The sequence below is a fragment of the Spea bombifrons genome, chromosome 5 (assembly GCF_027358695.1).
Source record: "Spea bombifrons isolate aSpeBom1 chromosome 5, aSpeBom1.2.pri, whole genome shotgun sequence".
In the NCBI taxonomy this organism is placed as follows: domain Eukaryota; kingdom Metazoa; phylum Chordata; class Amphibia; order Anura; family Pelobatidae; genus Spea; species Spea bombifrons.
Window position 1 is genome coordinate 67,273,187 of NC_071091.1, and position 18,221 is coordinate 67,291,407.

At 38.4% G+C, this 18,221-nt stretch overlaps 1 protein-coding gene across 2 annotated transcripts in view; it reads left to right on the forward strand.

The window, feature by feature from the left end:
• The first annotated feature begins 697 nt into the window (after window positions 1-697).
• The window catches only part of CAP2 (cyclase associated actin cytoskeleton regulatory protein 2), a 43,044-nt gene continuing 25,520 nt past the window's right edge, over window positions 698-18,221 (forward strand). The window contains exons 1-4 of one of the 2 annotated variants that reach the window (XM_053466664.1): window positions 698-900; window positions 1,611-1,706; window positions 10,560-10,684; window positions 12,330-12,430. In XM_053466664.1, coding sequence (XP_053322639.1) covers window positions 10,561-10,684; window positions 12,330-12,430 — 225 coding nt within the window. In that variant the 5' untranslated portion in view covers window positions 698-900; window positions 1,611-1,706; window position 10,560. The remainder of the gene's footprint in view (window positions 901-1,610; window positions 1,707-10,559; window positions 10,685-12,329; window positions 12,431-18,221) is intronic. The other variant, XM_053466662.1, reaches the window with a different exon arrangement.

Sequence of the window (18,221 nt, forward strand, 5' to 3'; positions counted from 1 at the left end):
ACTCTCCCCTATCTCTGCAGTCTATAGGACAGATGCCTGTTTATGAACCTGCTAAGTTTTCTGTCTCTGTGTATTATCTGCCCTGTTGGTTCAACCCCCAGCATCAGGACATGTACCTGTGAAATGTAACCTGTGAGTTTTACTTTGCTGGTCACAAATGCTTTTGAGGACCCTCAAAAGCTTCTCATTACAAAATAGTGTTAGTCCAATAAAAAAAATATTACAAGATTTGGCAACATGGTTCTGGATGAAAGGGCTTCATCGGTACTGGTGTTATATGTTTTGTATATATATGAGCATTTTTAAGTATTGGGGTCTTCCTGGGAAAGGTGGTGTGTATGTATTAATGGCAATACTGACAAGCTCTCATTATAAGGATCACAATTATATCAATGCTGTGCATTAAGCATGTACCAGTTTCCCCCTATGCTTATTTTTCCATAATCTGAGTAGTTTGAGGGCCTTGCTGACTGTGCCAGTATTGCTTTCCTTACAGTGGCATGTGGACTGCCCCAGCCTCTGCTTGCCTCCCCACCTGCTCACAACTGACTGCTACACTGAATGCAGAGACAGCAGCAGCTCGCAGAGGCAAGCAGCTCTTTCTGTAACAAGCTGCCTCTGTCCATCTCCCTCAATCCCCTTCTCATTCTCCCCACCCCTTCTTCCATCTCCCATCCGTCTCCATCCTTCAGAAGACCTCTCTATATTTGGAGATCCCGGAAACCAGAGCCACCTCTCTCTTTTATGACTGACACATAGGAATTGAGCAGCAGCAGCCTGTGTGTGTGTGATTGCTCAGCCTTTCTCCTTCATCTTTTTTTTTCTGCATCAGTCTTTTTCTTTTGCAATTATATTACTGGGTTCCAGTGGATCTGTGTCACCCTCAACACAAGGAAGCAGGTAATATCAGCCTCTCAAAGCATGGGGTTTGTGTATTGGGTAGAATTAGGGAGGGGAAGGGTTTTTTGGGGGCTGAATGTAGAATCACAATGTCGAATGAGAGCACATGAACCTGTGTGACTGATCATAATGGTATGTTGGATTGCACAGGGACATCTTAAGGATGGTGACAGATCACTTTAGATCACCCTTTGATATTACTTTGTTTCCAGTGATCCACCCACTCCCTCCCTCTGCTCTCATGTGTGTGGCCTGGTATTTATTTTTGGTATGATGAGCCATGTGTATATAGCTTTTTATAATGATGTGATGATGGGGCTCTCTATGCAATGTAATGAAATCATACAGTAATCCATAGCACAAAGGGATGACAATGTCAATTTATATAAAAATGCATGAACCAGGTTTTGCCTTTCTGCAGATCATGGCTTGATTTTGTTCCAAATAATACGGTACTTTATTTATTCACTACCAGATATCTTAATAGCTTTTAATTTCTCTTTTTTTGTCAGAACCTACAGAATGGATAGTTTATTTTTAGCAGTGATATCCTGGGTGATACATAATTACATTATTTATGTTTCCGAGAAGTAACATTTGCTATGTTTGTTTACACAGTTTAAAGATTATTTTAATGTTCTATTCAAGGGGCTATATTTATAATAAGAATTTATGTGGAAAGTTCTCATAGTGGAGCAATAATTACACAGGTTTCTATGGTGACCTCTTAGACTTCAACATATCTTTCACACAACCTCAAGGCCTTTAAACTTCAAGAGCAAGATGGACTACTAGTACTCAGTGAAGTAACCTTGAACACTGTAACATTGGGTAGAACTCCGAGAAACTGAACATGGTACATGATAGCTCCTATACATTTAGTTTAAGTTGATATGTTGAATATTTAGCTGGTCACCATCCATGTTCTAGAATTCTAGAGGAAAGTGACACTTAAGGATCTTGTGGATATGTGTGTTGAAGGGACACTAAATACATATATAGCTAATACTTATATTAGCTGAGCATCCATTTTGTGTGGGCATTCTTGCAAATGCGCAGAGGGTTTCTGTAGAGTCCCCCATATATATTTGCCTCTTCCCCACCCCCTAGCTCCTAGGCTTACTGGAGATGTGTTTGGCCGAGCACATATATTCTGTCATCTGCGGGCACACTGCATGTCACCTCCAGCTCTGGCTCCATTGGCAGAAATTGCTCCCATTCATTTAATTGAGAACACTTTCCTGTTACTGATTGGGTGCTTGAAGCAGCCAATCAGTGGCCCGAAAATGGGAGGGGGGCGTTCTAGTGCAGTTCTAGATTCCATTATAAGCCTCCAAGACTATTAACCACCCCTTATCAAGTCCAAAGCAATACTAACCACAAAACATCTAAGTAAGACACGGGCATCAGTATAGGGGTTAAGGAAAAGGATAGAAACTGATGAGGTCACAGAAACATTCATATGAAACCTGTGGGTTGTTTTTGGTAAATGTTGCAAATGTAGTGTTGCTTTAGATGATCATTGTATAAATAAGAGCTAGTGGATCTTAGATTAGCATGTTATAATTTCGTGTCCCTGTACTGGGAACTGAGATTAGTAGACAAATGGTAGCGTGTTCTGCCGGTGACAGCATTAGATATGTGGATAAGCTGTAGGATCTGGACTTTGTGATTGGACACATGTTCTGGTCTGTGTTATCATGTAGGTGCTGATTCCTGTGTTAAACAATCTCTTTTTGTTTAAAAGCTACATTTCTAAATAGTTATGGTTGTGTACAGTTCAGTAAATTGCTTTATCACATATTCTAATTGTGGTTTTAATGGATGAAACATTATTGCTTGTATATAAACATAGAATTTGACAACAGATGATAACCATTCTTGCCAACTAGTCTGTAAATCTTGCATATTGTGAAGCAAAAAGTGGCAATATTATTTTATCTGTTTTATGGAGTCATTTTATGGTAAAGCCATCTAAATAATTCGAAATATCTGCTGCATCCCATTTAACCTTGGAGGGAATGTTCCTTTTAGTTTATTTAAACTCCAGTAAACAGAGCCATTCTTTACATAATGCGTGTGAAGAATACATTCTTCCAAGAGCTGTAAGGGGAGCAATGTTCATGCCTCAATGAATAATGCAGGGTCAGATAATACATACTGAATTCAGTGGCCTCTGTGTACAGATTCAATCTCCAAGTGAAGACCGAAGGCATGACATTGTCTGTGAGACTGAAACGTGTGTAAAACTGGACAAAGTTATCGGAATTTTTAGACCTGGATACACTAAGGTGAGAGAGAGCCCTCTCATGAAGTTTACATTACTTTTATGGAGCCTGTTCAAGTTGGAAGGATCTTGGTGTATAGCATTCATGGTAGCTATGGAACATTCTGTTATTGGAAAGACTTGGCCTTGTGCATCTTGGCCTTAGAATATCAATACCGGACTTTGTCTATAGTGCGTACATAAAGGCAGATCTCTTATTGTATATCTATGTCCTGGATAAAATGATAGTCCTGCCGCTTTGAAGACAATAAGTTAATATTCTGATAATTTCTTTAATTTAAAAATGAAAACCTTTTAATAGATTTGAATATTGTAATTAAGTCCATGTTGTATTGTATTTGTTATATATAATTTTGTGTTCTTCAAGAGACATCACTAGAAAATCAACTCCAATGGGGAGAGTTGGGAAATGTTGTGGTTTATTTTTTAACCCATTTTACACTTCCTGAAAACCTGAAGATGCATGCAATGTGTATGTGTGTAGGAGAAATGTCTGGGGTATTAGAGCTGGACTGTGTTTTTCTAGTTTATTCACTAAGCCCAAAAAATTCCATGTACCAGTCTACTTAGTTTCCACCCCCACCTAGTTCTCCTAAGCCGAGTCCCCTTAGATTTCATTAACGTCACCAGAACTCAACTTGGGGTGAATGGTGTAGATACATGTTTCCTCTGAGTTGATCCTTTTGGGGGAAGCTGTTTCTGTATTTAGGATTGACCTCTACTAGGCCAGAACATGCTATGTTATGTCATGAACCATGCAGTATATGCATTCTCTAAAGAACATATTTAAAACCTCTCTTCCAGAGATGAGGACTGTGCCAAGTCACTGTCTGCTTTTGATTTTAAAGCCAAATGATTATTATACCGTATTGGCTCGATTATAGGCCGCACCTGATTATAGGCAGCACCCTAAAAGTTTGGTGCTATTTTAAAGAAAAAAATATTTTTAAAGAAAAAATACACATTGGTGGAATGGTAAAACAGTATTTTACCTAATACACAAGAATACATGTATTTAAACATTTTTGGTATCTATTATGCAGTTGGTCTGCATATGTTTTATATAAACAGAAATTTGGAAAACCAATAGCCATTTTAAGGTCCCCCCTTAAATCATAATGCACCTTACTTATAGATATTCCACTCTGCCCCCAGATATGCCACTCTGCCACCCCATTATGCTTTAGGCCCCCTAGAAATGCCAGTCTGCCCCCCCAGATATGCCACTCTGCATGTCCTGGGCGTCGGGCTATACGAGTTGCGTATCCCTGCTCTAAACCCCGATTATAGGCCGCATCCCCACTTTAAAGACTTACAGTGTGGGGGGGTGCGGCCTATATTCTGGCAAATACGGTATTAATGGGGGTCCATGAAAGATAAAGGGTTCCTGTTATTATGTTGGGCTTGAACTCTGTAGTACATTATATTATATTACAGTAGAGGCTGGGTGCCTGGGCTTTTTCCAGTTATAGAAAATATTGTGTTTATAGGTCTCCTCCTGCAGTGATTCTTATCACTAAATGATCAGCCAGACAGTAGGGTCATATACAATATCAGGAGTTTCATGCAACATTTAAATGTTGTCTTAATGCCATAGGAACTGATGGGATAGTGTAATCAGAAGGATCTTTTATTTGGTTTCAATGATGATAAGACCATTTTTCAAACTTTGCACCAAAATCAAAATTTATACATAGACTTTGGACACCAGTGTATAAATAAAGCACCAACAAATACCACAACACGGTACAACTGGCAAATACACAAATATGACACTTCAAGCTTAGATGCATGTGAATCAAAACACATACTGTAAATAGAATCTGATTGTATAAGGAGAATAGTTCTTCAATTTGAGATACATAAAACCAGTTCTTTTTTTAAGAATTGGCCTGTGCTGGCAAATTTTGTACATGAGTTGGAATGCGTGGATTTCATGTATATGCCCTAAAGCTTTCTGAATTATTGCTGCAAAATGATCTCCATCTATGGTGATGGGGATTTGCGGAAGGATTTTGGTCCAGGTTGTTGAAGCAGCTTAGTTATGCCAGACAATCTACAAACACCTTGTCATTTTAGTGTGAAAATGTAATGTCCCCCGCTTTTTAACAAAACTGACGAATCTACTGTTGCCTTTTACCATGTATTCCTTATTTGAAAAAGGAAAAACCTCTAAAAAAAGGCTTAATAGTCATGACCCTCTGTCAGACTGCTTCTTCACCGGGGTACACAAAAAAACAAATTAACGCATACATCTGCATACGTGTGGGTACTGATCGCTGCTGTATAGAGGTATTCATCCATATCAGCACAGGTAGACACTTCGTGCATATTTTTAAAGTCTCCCCACAGATTTAAGTTGGTATTCACAGAAAAATAATTCAGAAACAAATGTGAATTTTCACCTAACTTATACAAAAACCTAGCATATGGGTAATTTTTGTGACTTGTCAAAAAAACATAATATATACTCCAAATACTTAGATGTCAGTGTATCATGACAATCATCTTTGTCATGCCCGCTTGCCTCTTCGGAGAGGGGAGAAAAAATATATGCACATGATTTAATCCCTCTATCTCTCCTTTTCTCTCTATCATATGCTGTATATACTGCTTATCTATCTATCTATCTATCTATCTATCTATCTATCTATCTATCTATCTATCTATCAAGAGTATGCAGTGCAATTTGGACTAACACCCTAGGGCTAGCATTTTTGCATACAACCCACCATATGTGGAATGATTGCGTAAGACTTAGCTGAATCTGTATATAATTGTAGGGTTTGGAGACCACTTTAGCAAAGGTGATTGCATTTAATGGAATATGGAAATGAATAGTACAGGCAGTGCAGAAGTGATGCTGTGAATCCAGCATAAACTATGATTGACACATAAATTATAGCAGTCCCCCTAAGGAATATGTTCGTGTAGCACAGGAGAAATGACAGCTTGCAGAGCAGACAAAAGAGTAGAGAAGGAGGAAAGCAAGCATACTAGCTTTCTTTTATTAAACATGCACATTTTTTTTGTGTGTTAGGTGATTTCGGTTAGACTTGGTTTTACACAGTCTTTGCTTTTCAGCTCTCACAGTTAAAGATAGATAATCATTTAAATAATAAAACAGACCAGCGAGCACTGGGCACATGGGCTTACATTTGTGTCTGGAATCTGTTTTAGGTCACCAAAGCTGTGTTATCCTTGTGTGTTATTTGTCCTTATTAACCCTAAAGGCTATCCCTTTGCCTTAACAGTGATGTATAAAAGATACGTGGGTTTCAAAATGGCCTCAGAATAATTACGTCTGCCATTCGTTGTGGCACTCTAATCCTCCCTTCGTGGACACAATGAAGGCTCCTGCAGAGTAAAGAGCCCCCCAGGTGTTAGTGGTTTCCCTAAAGGCTTCTTGGTGCACATGTGGATTCCTTGATTCTGGTACCAATGACATCTTCTGCTAATGAATGTTGTGATCATTTATTGCCAAGCATTGCACGGTGTTTCTTACCATGTAACTGTTGTTTTAGCCCCATAATGTGACTGCACCTAATTGAGGTCTGCTTTCACAAATGTGGAATGTCATATTGAGAGGTAATGAGCACTCATGTCCAAAGTAGGATAAATACAAGGAGTGGGAGGCTCCCCAGCACTGCTCGCAGGGGAACCCAACATTTTGTGTTATTCCTCCCTCCTCCCTTACCTCCCTTTGTAAAAGCAAAATCTAAATTATCTTTCTCTAGTGTAGAGTGTCTACTGACAAAAGGGCTTATTCACTAACGAGAGAGTTGCGGTATTCACTCTTTCACTGTTCAGCATGAAGAGCCAACACTAGTTTCTCCAGCGTTTAGCTTTCCCTGTAAAATGCTTCATTCTGTGTGTAGGGAGACTTTGAGGACATCTTTCTGATTTAACTTTATATTATACAGGACAAAGAAGCTCACTGGAGTTAAACTTCCATGATGCACAGTGAGTCGAATGAGCTGAACCAGAACTCTCCCAAAAAATCTCCTTTTCTCTCCCCTCTTAAGTGACAAACATACAGTATTGTATATATTTAAAGGGGTGGCATAAATGGAGAAGTATATGTTTAAATGTTTTGGGTAATGTTAGTATCTTTTTTGTGCCTACCTTGCAATATGTTGTATACCATCACCTGCAAGGGCTTTATGTACAATCATATACCGTCATAGTGGATACATTTACTAAGGGGGGATGAGCTTTTAAGACAAATATTTTGTTTTCATTACTTTTATTGTTTATTCATTTATTTCATTTTTACCATAATAACATGATAACCTGTAACACAACCTTTACCTTAAGATATCCTAAGCTTAACTTCTACTGTATGTATGTATATATATATATGTATATGTATATATATGTTAAGTTTATTTTTATAATTTAACAAATCTCAAAGTATTACTCTAGAAAAATCTAAATCAAATCAATATTTGGTGGCCTTCAAAACAGCATCAATAGCTGTCCATGAGGGGTGATCTGACTTTTGCACTTCTATTTAAAAGCTGTCTAGTACAGCGGACATTTGCTCCAAGTCGTCCAAGTTGACCATTATTAAGCTTCTTTGCACCCATCTACACAGAACCTCTTTCAGTTGTGGCAGCACTACACGATTTCTGAGGGAGAAATAAGTGATCCGGCGTGTCTGGTTGGTGTAGACCAGTGTTTAATAATGCCTCTGCTACCCCCTTACTTTTAAGTGGAGTGAAGTTTTCCATCACATTTACCCCACTGTAGCTTTGTTGGTGTGACACCCTGGTGGGGAGAATGATTAGTGAGTTTGAGTGCAGTGTTCTACAGACAGTGATAATCACTGGAAATGTATCATACGTATAACCAGCAAGAAAAGTGGTAATGTTACCCACTTTTGGATTCATTTAAAGACTAATCACCAATTATTTTCTGCCATACTGAACCAAGGTTATAGCTCAGCACAGATGCATATGCTGGATAGACTGAACACAGTCATAAATGTAAGTTGATTAAGAAGCCAAATGCAGAAAGAAACCGCAGAACTTCATTTAAAGCTGATAATCGCTCCCCGGTCCTTTCTAAATGTCAGAAGTGAGTTAAAAATAAATTTGAAATGCAAACACTCTGTAATTAAAAAGGGAGTCTTGGGAAGTATATCATTACATTTTTTTTTTGCATGTTAAGATTTCATGATGCACATTTAATTATCCTTCAACAAAGACAGAACAAAAGCAGCCTAAAACTATTCCGAATGGATTTATTCCTCCATAGGAAAACAGACTAGATGCAACAGATATATTCTGCAAATGCTTACACGAGATGTAGGATGGTTCAGTTCAACATTCACATACATAACACATTCTATTCATGTATTAAGGGGGCACCCTTAAACTAATGGGGGTAAGGGCAAATATCCCAACATCTGGAATAGTTAAAGAGGGACAGTTAGCAATGTAGTTAGATGTATAGCTAGGAGGCGGCACAATGGACAAGACTTTTTATGGAACTTTGGGCGCTGTTGCATTTATGTAACTGTTGTGGACTTACACAAAGTCCGAGATTGGAGGATGGAGTCTCTAGTAGAATAGTCTGAGGCACTACCCCAAGGAGGCAGCAGTAGTGACAACTGTCACCTAAGAGGATAGGCAGAGCTTGGGAAGTTGAAGGTGCAGGTCCTCAGGATACAAGAAGACAGGAGAACTATTAAATGCAAGTAGAAGAAAAAAACCAAGGGTGAAACCTGTACGGAAAGGAGCCTGAGGGTGAAGACATTAGGAAGCCGGTTAAAGCCAAAGCTGAGATGAGAACCAGGGAGTCAGTCCAAATAAGGCAGCCGAGGGAGATGTTACTTGAAGGAAACAATAGGAAGCTTGTCAACCCAGGCTAGGGTAAAAACCAGAGACTCAATCCAAATAGTAAAGCCAGATGCAACAGCACTCGAAGGAGACAACAGGAAGCAATTCAAGCAAGAAAAGGATCAGTACTAGAGAGTCAGTCCATATAGTGAAGCTGGGTGTGACAGTACTTAAATGAGACAACAGGGAGCAGTTCAAGCGAGGCCAGGGTCAGAACTAGAGAGTCAGTTGGGGTAGCAAAGCTAGGGGTGACAGTGTTTGAATGAGACAACAGGAACCAGGTCAGGCCAAGCCAGGGTCACAACCAGAGAAAAAACGATATACTGAGACAAAGCAAACATTCTAAGCTCACGAGGGACATCATGGAGAAAAGAGGGACAGAGAAATTTGTTTTTTTAAAGAGGGATTGTCTTTCCTAAGGAGGGAGACTTGGGAGGCTTGGTGCATCAATAAAACTAACTATGGAAATAATGGGGCACTGTTCTGGAAACCTGCTCAGGGGGCAGCAGTTCTTACAGATGTTTCTATTTAATCTTCGAACTAAGCTAATAACAGTTTCTGCATATTGTTAATGTTATATATGTCTCAGAGTAGACAACGAAAAGCCTCTGGAACAATCTTACAGGGTGACAAGGTGCCATAATGTTCTTTTGATCTGTTTATTTACATACAGAGTAAAGCAGTGGTTATGGGACTGCAGAGTCCCACTACTGAAAGAAATCCATATAACAGTGTTTTATAAATAAGTGAATATCTTATAAGACATTTTTATAACAATGTAGATTTAAAATAGTTTTTCAAAGCTGTAATGATGGAACCAATTTATTTTTTGTGAGCACGCACGTTTCGATGGACGTGTAGCATATTACTCCTTGAGGGCCACCCTGAAGGGTTCATCTGGTGAACTGGCTGGTGAGATTTCGTCTCACCTCAATTTATGTAAAACTCTACTAAATGTTTTATGTAAAAAAAAAGACATAGCTGACAATGATGGTTATCTTCAAGGATCTGTAGACAGTTAATGTTTATGACAATATAATACATTTAGTATGTTTCTTCTTTGTAGTCACACACCATTTATTCATAGAACCAAATGTATAAATTAGAAACTAAAAAAAAACCATTTTTTTTAAGTTCAAAGGGTATAGTAAACCAACAATGTTATCTTTTTTAAGATATAGAAATCATTTTGGTGGAGACCCTTTTCTCAGAAAATATCAGCTCTGACATTATCCAACAATGTAGTTCTTCTGATTTAATCAAAGATGTAGTTGACTGAAGAATGCAATCAGTGTTTTAATGAATGATTATGATCTGAAAACACAAAGTGGTCTATATGCTAAAAAGTCAATCGGGTTAATGTATAAAACAGCTATAACCTGTTTATAATGAATGAATTTAGCTATGCTGAAAGCTGTCATAGCGACCGCTCCTTAGTAAGGAGGGCCAAATGTGTACTGGTAATTATAAAGTAAATATCTGATTTTGAAGCACTAAACAAGTTATTGCATGTTTTCTGTATTTTTTAGGATGGCAGATGTACAAGGATTGATGGACAGACTAGAGAATGCTGTCCTTCGTCTTGAAGCAGCCCTGTCAAAGTCTTACCCCTCTACCTTAACAGACAGTAACATCGTTAATGGGATCAATGGAGGTATGGTGCAATCCTGGAATGTAATAGGTCTGGAAAAATTGACATTTTTTTTGTACTAGTGTAAACCGAATTTCATAGCACTGGCAGTTGCCATTTCAGATAAATCAGAAATGTTGAAAAAGCTTGTTTCATTATATGCTTTAGTATTGAAACTTTGTTTTGCTGTTCCCTAATATTGTTACCTGTTCTTAAGCTATATTTAAAAAGTAGAATTTATCCAGATGATATATATAATATGATTTATACAATGGTTCAATTTCCAATTACTGATATTTCCTTACTGTAAAATCTTGGGTATAATATGCACTTGTGGATGCAGGGCCGGCCCTACCATGGAGCAGAGTGGGGCAATTGCTCCAGGCCCTTTTTTTTTTTTTTTTTTTTAAGCGGAAGAGAGAGAGGGGCGCCGAGTGGTTTTCGCTTACCAAGTTGTCAGTACCCGCTCGGCGCCCCTCTCTCTCTCCTCTGTGAGCCCTCTAGCTCGGTCTCGGTGCCGGCTTGTAAGGCTGAGCGCCGGAAGATGACATCACTTCCGGCGCTCAGCATTACAAGCCGGCACCGACACCGAGTAGGGAGACTCGCCGCAGGACTGCTGAAAGGTAAGTAAAAAGGGGGGGGGGATAGGGTAGATAATAGGGAGGGAGGGAGAGTAAGGGTAGATAATAGGGAGGGAGGGAGAGGAAGGGTAGATAATAGGGAGGGAGAGGAAGGGTAGATAATAGGGAGGGAGAGGAAGGGTAGATAACGGGTGCGGGAGAGGAAGGGTAGATAATGGGGGGGGGCATTTTAAACTTCGCCCCAGGCGGCATTATGATTTGAGCCGGGCCTGTGTGGATGATACACAGGTATAACTTTACACTTAATTTTGTAGGGAAAAATTAAGTGCTTTTGTATAAAAGATTCAGTTGCTGGATTCAGATCCACTAGATTCAGTCGCTGGTTGATAATGGGCTGATCGATGATCTTATGAATGTAACAGACAGCAGCTAAACTGGAAGATTTATTATTATTATTAACTTCATAGGAGCACAGCATTCATTGTGACTCAGTCCCTACAAGTCTATGGGGACTGAAGTCACAATTGTTAACCCCTTTAAAGCCGAATTGAAGGGGTTAACGATTCACCATGGCTCTCATGGAACGATTATGCCGGAAAAGCAAATTTTTACTCAGGTATAAAATATTACCCTCTTTTTCGGGGCTCTTGAAAGGTGCTAAATTGTGTGTATTATACCCAAGATTTTATGGTAAATACAGTGGGTCTAGAGAATGCTTAAAGGGTTTATCTAATGTAAATCTTGGGGAAAATTTGGACACCTCAGCCTCCACTAAAAGCTAGGAGCACTCAGTACAGACCAACCTTTGCGATGTATGACTTACACATGGTCAGTGATGGATAGTCTGATCGTATTACCCCCTTCCCCTACTTGATCATTGTCTGGTTAGGGAGATAATGCAATCATATTACTGGGGTTGTTATGTGTGGGGGGGTGATATTGCTGGGTCAGGAAGAGACAGCTTATTTCTTACCAAATGTAGAAAAATCTTCCCTTTAATTGTGTTATGTGTAACCCCATCATATTACATACATAATTTCTAAGAAAATGTCAGATTTCATAAATCATTGTTTTTATATATTTTGCAGATGTAGCTCCATTTGTGGAAGCTTTTGATGCTCTGCTAAAAGGGCCCTTGGAAGAATATCTAAAGAATAGCAAGGTCCTTGGTGGTGATGTAGAGACACATGTAAGTAGCACAAGTGGTATTAATCATGTCTTTGATTAAGTACATTGTTGGCACAAAACACATCATGCATGTTTATCCCCTCCCTCGTTCAGTATTCTGTACTGATGGACGAATAAAGCTTTATGATTCAAAATATTCTGCTTTCTGCATGGTCAGAGCAGTTGTTGGAGAGTTCCGCTTCCGCCGTTCACGGTAGTCGAACCATGTACCACAGCAAGCCAGAACCTTGGCTTCCGATATCCTACAAAAATAATATACTTCTTTAATAGATCCATTATTGTTCTTTTGTATGTGGGGTGTTCTGTGGTAATCTACATGCCCGCTGTGGATGGATTAAGATCAGAAAAGCCTGTGATTGTGATCCATCGCAGTCTAACAACATCAAAATATCATGCGTCACAATACATTTTGATTTAACAACAATGGTAATTATAGCCAATAAATATGTGACACACATAGAAAGGATATGAAATCAACAAAAAACTTTGATTAAATGAATATTCTGCACACTGAGAGTTAAGATCAATGAACCCAGTGACGCTTACTCGGGTCCCTTCTAGAAGGGAGAAATCCTTTTGTCCGTCTTTGTCCACTCTTATGTCCCTCTTTTCTCAGAAGCTGAAAGTGTTTCCTGTGTATTTATGAAAATATATATTTAAATTAGTAAATAAAATACATTAAATACTTTATCTTTACAAATGCACTTTACATGCAGCATTTACATGCTGATAGCGATTGGATGAAAGTGACACAAACCAAGTGGTCAGGAATGCAAAAATGAAGAAGGCTTTTCAAACAATATGCAAATATATCGGACACAGGAATAATAAGTCATACCTCTCAAGTGATCATCTGCCCCTCTTTTCTCCCCTTATGGTCCTCTTTTCTAGGGGCTCAGAAAGTTCCAGGGTATGTATGAAAACTTGTTTAGGAATTCTACTAAATAAATAAAATGTATTAAATAATGTATTCTTATTATTCAGTTACACAAACAACTCTTAAAAGTTCACATTAAAAGTCATGGTAACTCCACATCTCACCAAACTCCTTTAAATAAAAGCATCACTCTTATGTCATTTGAAGTATTGGAAGGTATGTAAAATGTATAACTTTTCCTCCTGGTACATTATGCTTGGATTAATTTGCCGTTTAAGTGTTGTGACAAATCACCCATGTAATTTAGCTCCAAGATCAATAGCGTACTAGGTTTTGATATTGTTCTCAAGGGTTGTCACACTATCAGACTACTACCAAACCAAGCAGAATGCACAGCTTTTATATTATTGTGTGCCATTTTTTGCACGCATGTGGGTGGCCCTCAATAAATCTTCTTAAAGCAATAAAGTGCTAACTTCGGGATCCATTGTAGGAAAAAAACAGCATGATGTTCCAACTCTTCCTTTTTTAACAGCCAGGTGCTACCACACTACTTTGTCACCTACACTTTACTCTCTATATCTTTAAGGTACATTTAAATGTGCTTTACACATCCGTGCTAACATGTGGCACATTCTCTAACTGCCTCCCTCCAGCAAATGAAAGAATAATGTGTGTTTGGCCCAGCATCTGCTGTCACAAACAGCTTGCAGGGCTTTTTTTTTAGAAAGCACCTGTTGTGTTGTAATGTGCTAGATACCTGTTCTTCCTGAAAGACCACCAATGTTGGTTACATTTTCTTCCACAGCTGTAAGGGGCCATAGGGTCAAGAAAATACAAAGCCAATTTATATATTTTGTACTTATATCGCAAAATTGTCCCGATGCCCATGGCTTTAAATGTGGTCTCTCTCAAGGAACTTGAATTGGTGAGAATATTCAACCTACTTCACCTGGAAAAAGATTCAAGCACCCTAGCAAGAAAACCTTAAAATGTCAGAAAATAGTCCAAGAATTCCAAACACATTTTAACCGCTAAAGCTTCCTATAATGATTGTCTGCTACATTGGGAGTTTGAATGAGAGCAGTGGTTTGAACTCACCAGCTTCAATTTATTCAACAATATGAAGGGCCAGTATATCTGAGAACTTATACGGCCCTGTATATAGTTATTTTCATAAATGTCACCTTGTAAATTTGACCTTACAGATATGTCCCTTCATCATGTTTAGCGAATCAGTGAGTTGAAATAGAATTTGCTTTTTCGGGAGAAAGAAAAATTCCTTTTTAAGATCAGTTTTGCACGCTGGTACATTTAATACTTCTATGGCTGACAAACATTTGTTGGTATGGAATTCTAATGTCTCAGTCTATAGCACTTCAGATGATATCAATGTGTATTTTATTCTACATGATAAAAAAAATGGGGGGGGGTCTTTGGTTTTATGTCTCTGGTACACCCATACCGGGTTACATGCTGTCACGAACAGACCTGTATGTAGACTGGCTCTATCTACCTCATCAAGTAATGCATTAAAGCAGCTGAGGTTGTGCTGAGTGGGGAAAGATGTGTTTGCTAAATGATGCGCGTACTCTGTTATGGTGCTTTATGACACAAGTGGGGTTAAGGATTGCCTTGCTTTCTGTTTCTCTCCTCTGACCAGTAGTTATGTCACACAGAGCTTAAGATCTGCTGAACTGGAATATAGAAGAGTCAATTACTAGCTTGCAGTCAGCAGAAATGTAAACAATGGGACCCAAAATCCAGCTTGCTACTCTTTGTTGTGTTAAACATCATCCATGCTATTAAGCACGACCAGCCTTATTAAACAGAAAGAACCTCCTGGGATGACATTATGGACTGAGAACAATGGTGAAAACTGTATAAAGCATTGTATAGAAAAACAGCATTATATCCAATTATTTTTCTTCATACAAATCATCCTTAATGTACTTACAGAAGACCACAAGATGATTTTAATATTCAGGCCACAAGGGCACCAGGTGTCCATTCATAACCCCATTTATACAAATATTAACTTGGTCTTAACCTAAAAGGATCTTGTCTATGTGCACCAAAGCAATGCAACCACTTTATAGGCACAGGTACAGGAATAATCAGATTGTTGTAAGCTTGTAAAGGTGATGACTCTTTTCTTAGGACAGGCCGACCGACATGGAGTAATATTCACAAGTCTGCAAAAATAAATAAAAAGTATGATTATGGTGTGTGTTTCAGTGATGTCCCTTCATAGAAATATAATAAATCAAGTTGAAAAATGAAATTTAATAAATGATGATCTCATCATCTTGCCAGTGGACCTGGGTATGCTCAGTCACTAAATGTCCCGTGCCCAATCCTTCTCTGAGGTAGAACAATTTATATCTTGGGCATTAATGCTCTGAACAATAATATTCTTGACAATTTACTTTTATGTTTTTCATCTGTGAACAAGTAGCTGTTCTGGTGTTTATCAGACCTAACAGGAACGCCTCGTAGAACCCACTGAAAGTTTATATGGCCTGCAGTGAACTGTTTTGTTCGCCAAATGATCATCTTAATGGGTAATTAATTCAAATTCAAAGTTAATCAAATATACTTTTAGGTTGTATAGTGTACAAATTAATGTATAGTGCCATACCACATGACCAGTGTCTCGTAATGACTGTTGATACGTAGAATATCTAGACCTCCATAGTTTTGTACATGGAACTGGCTTTAAATAATCCACCAATAACCAATCGGTCACTCTTGCTGGAGGGATTTTAGCCAAGTATGTATGGAGTGCCAGAGCCTCTGCCCTATGTAGATATTTCCATGGCCTTCTTTAAATACAATTTGTTGTATTATATTTGTATGACTATATTCGTTTATTTCTATGACTTGGGAATAAACTTGTAATTAATTTATTGGCAATATGATTGGTATCTTGAATTTAGATGTCCCAAAATATTTCATCGTGAATGCAGTGCTGATGCTGCAGTAGATAATAAGGAGTATTTTACACTTTTATGCCTGTTGGATAGATTTTTCTCATACATCAACTATTTCTTTATAGTTGCTTTCTTAATCTTGTTCTAATGAGGACATTATCAATAGGACATAAAGCGATCACTTTTTGTGTTACCGTTTTTCTAAAATAATAAGGGTTGTAAGCTAAGTAAGCAGAAGTAGCGTAAACATGGAAACATAGAATTTGACAGCATTCAGCCCAATTAGTCTGCCAATTAGTCTGCCATTATTTTCCATGCTGTAAAGCCTCAAAGCTTGATCGGCCCTTTTTTACTAAGATTCAGGCTCGCCTATGCCTATCCTTTTTTAAATCCCCTTACTGTACTAAGCTTGCCTGCCATAGAATCAGTGGCGACTCTAGAAACAATATATAGGGGGGCACACAAGATACCACAGTCAAACTGGGGGGGCATTAATAATTTCCACCATTAAATCATACCACTGAAAAAACACACACACACACACACACATATAGTACGACTAATCCTTGAAATCCTTTAAACAACACAATACCTTAACTTTTCCACTAAATGATTTCAGGGCCTAATATTAGTCCCTGCTCCCGATATATATATATATATAAATATATATATATATACATATTAGACCCTGCTGCCGATAGCAGGTATAGATCAACACATTAACACACAAACCCAGCTTTGCATGTATAGATCAATTGAAATTCACTTGTGATCTCAGCACTTAAGGTATATATCAAATGAACAGAATCAGACATACAAATCCTGTATTTGCAGGTATACAATAATAATATATGAAACGTAGCATTGCAGGCATAGATCAAATCAATACATGGAAACAGCATTGCAGGTATTAATCAACTGAACAAGACATACAAACCCTGTATTTGCAGGTATACATAAATAATGTATGGAAACATAGCATAGCAGATATGGATCTACAGAAGAACACACAAACCAAGCTTTGCAGGTACAGATCAATTGGAATTCACATAAAAACACGGCATTAAAGGTATATTTAAAACCCCCTAAATTACAGGGATAGATCACAGGTTGCACACCCCAACCACACTGCACACATAGAACCTGGCCAGCACCCAGATAACACACATACGATTTGCCATCTTTGTCCCATATACACCCTGCCTGTGCCATCTTGGTCCCCAAGGCTCAAACATCCTGCTAGTGCCATCTTTGCCCTTCCACAATTATACATCTATGATACACACAATCACATTAACTCATGCTCTCCCTCATTCAGACAAATCATCCACATATTAACTCATGCTCTCCCTCATTCAATTCATCCATTTTAAGAAACTACACCCCTTGGAGCTTCAAATGAGGGGCTACATGTATTTCTAGGACAAAAGTTGAGTGCACAAATAATGATGGAATATGTCGCTTTGGCTTGAAAATATGTTTTTTCTATCCATAGTGACAAGTTCATTTGTGTCTTGCGCACTCCAGGTTTGTACTAGAAACACATGCAGCCCCTCATTTGATGCGCCAAGGGATGTCGTTTTTGCAAATGTGTACTTTTTGTGCCATAATTTAACTTCCTACGTGAGCAGTAATGCCACGTCAAGGCTTCAACCCTAATTACTGATCATTCACACGCCTTTCATATCTCCATTCACTCACAGAAGCACACGCCATTCTTTCCATACATTTACTCACAGTAGCACACACCATTCTTTCCCCTTACAATCCCAAAGAAATGATGGTAAAGGGAGAAAAAATAAGTTTTGCAGTAAAAATGCAAGGCGCTCCAGGGATGAGATGGTTACTCACGTACCGCACAGGCTAAATGGCTGATTTTAATAATATTTGCAATTCATCAGGATTTCAAAAATTGCCTCCCTCTACCGTTGGCTAAATTTAACCCCATGATCAAAGGGATCATAGGATTAAAAATTAGTATC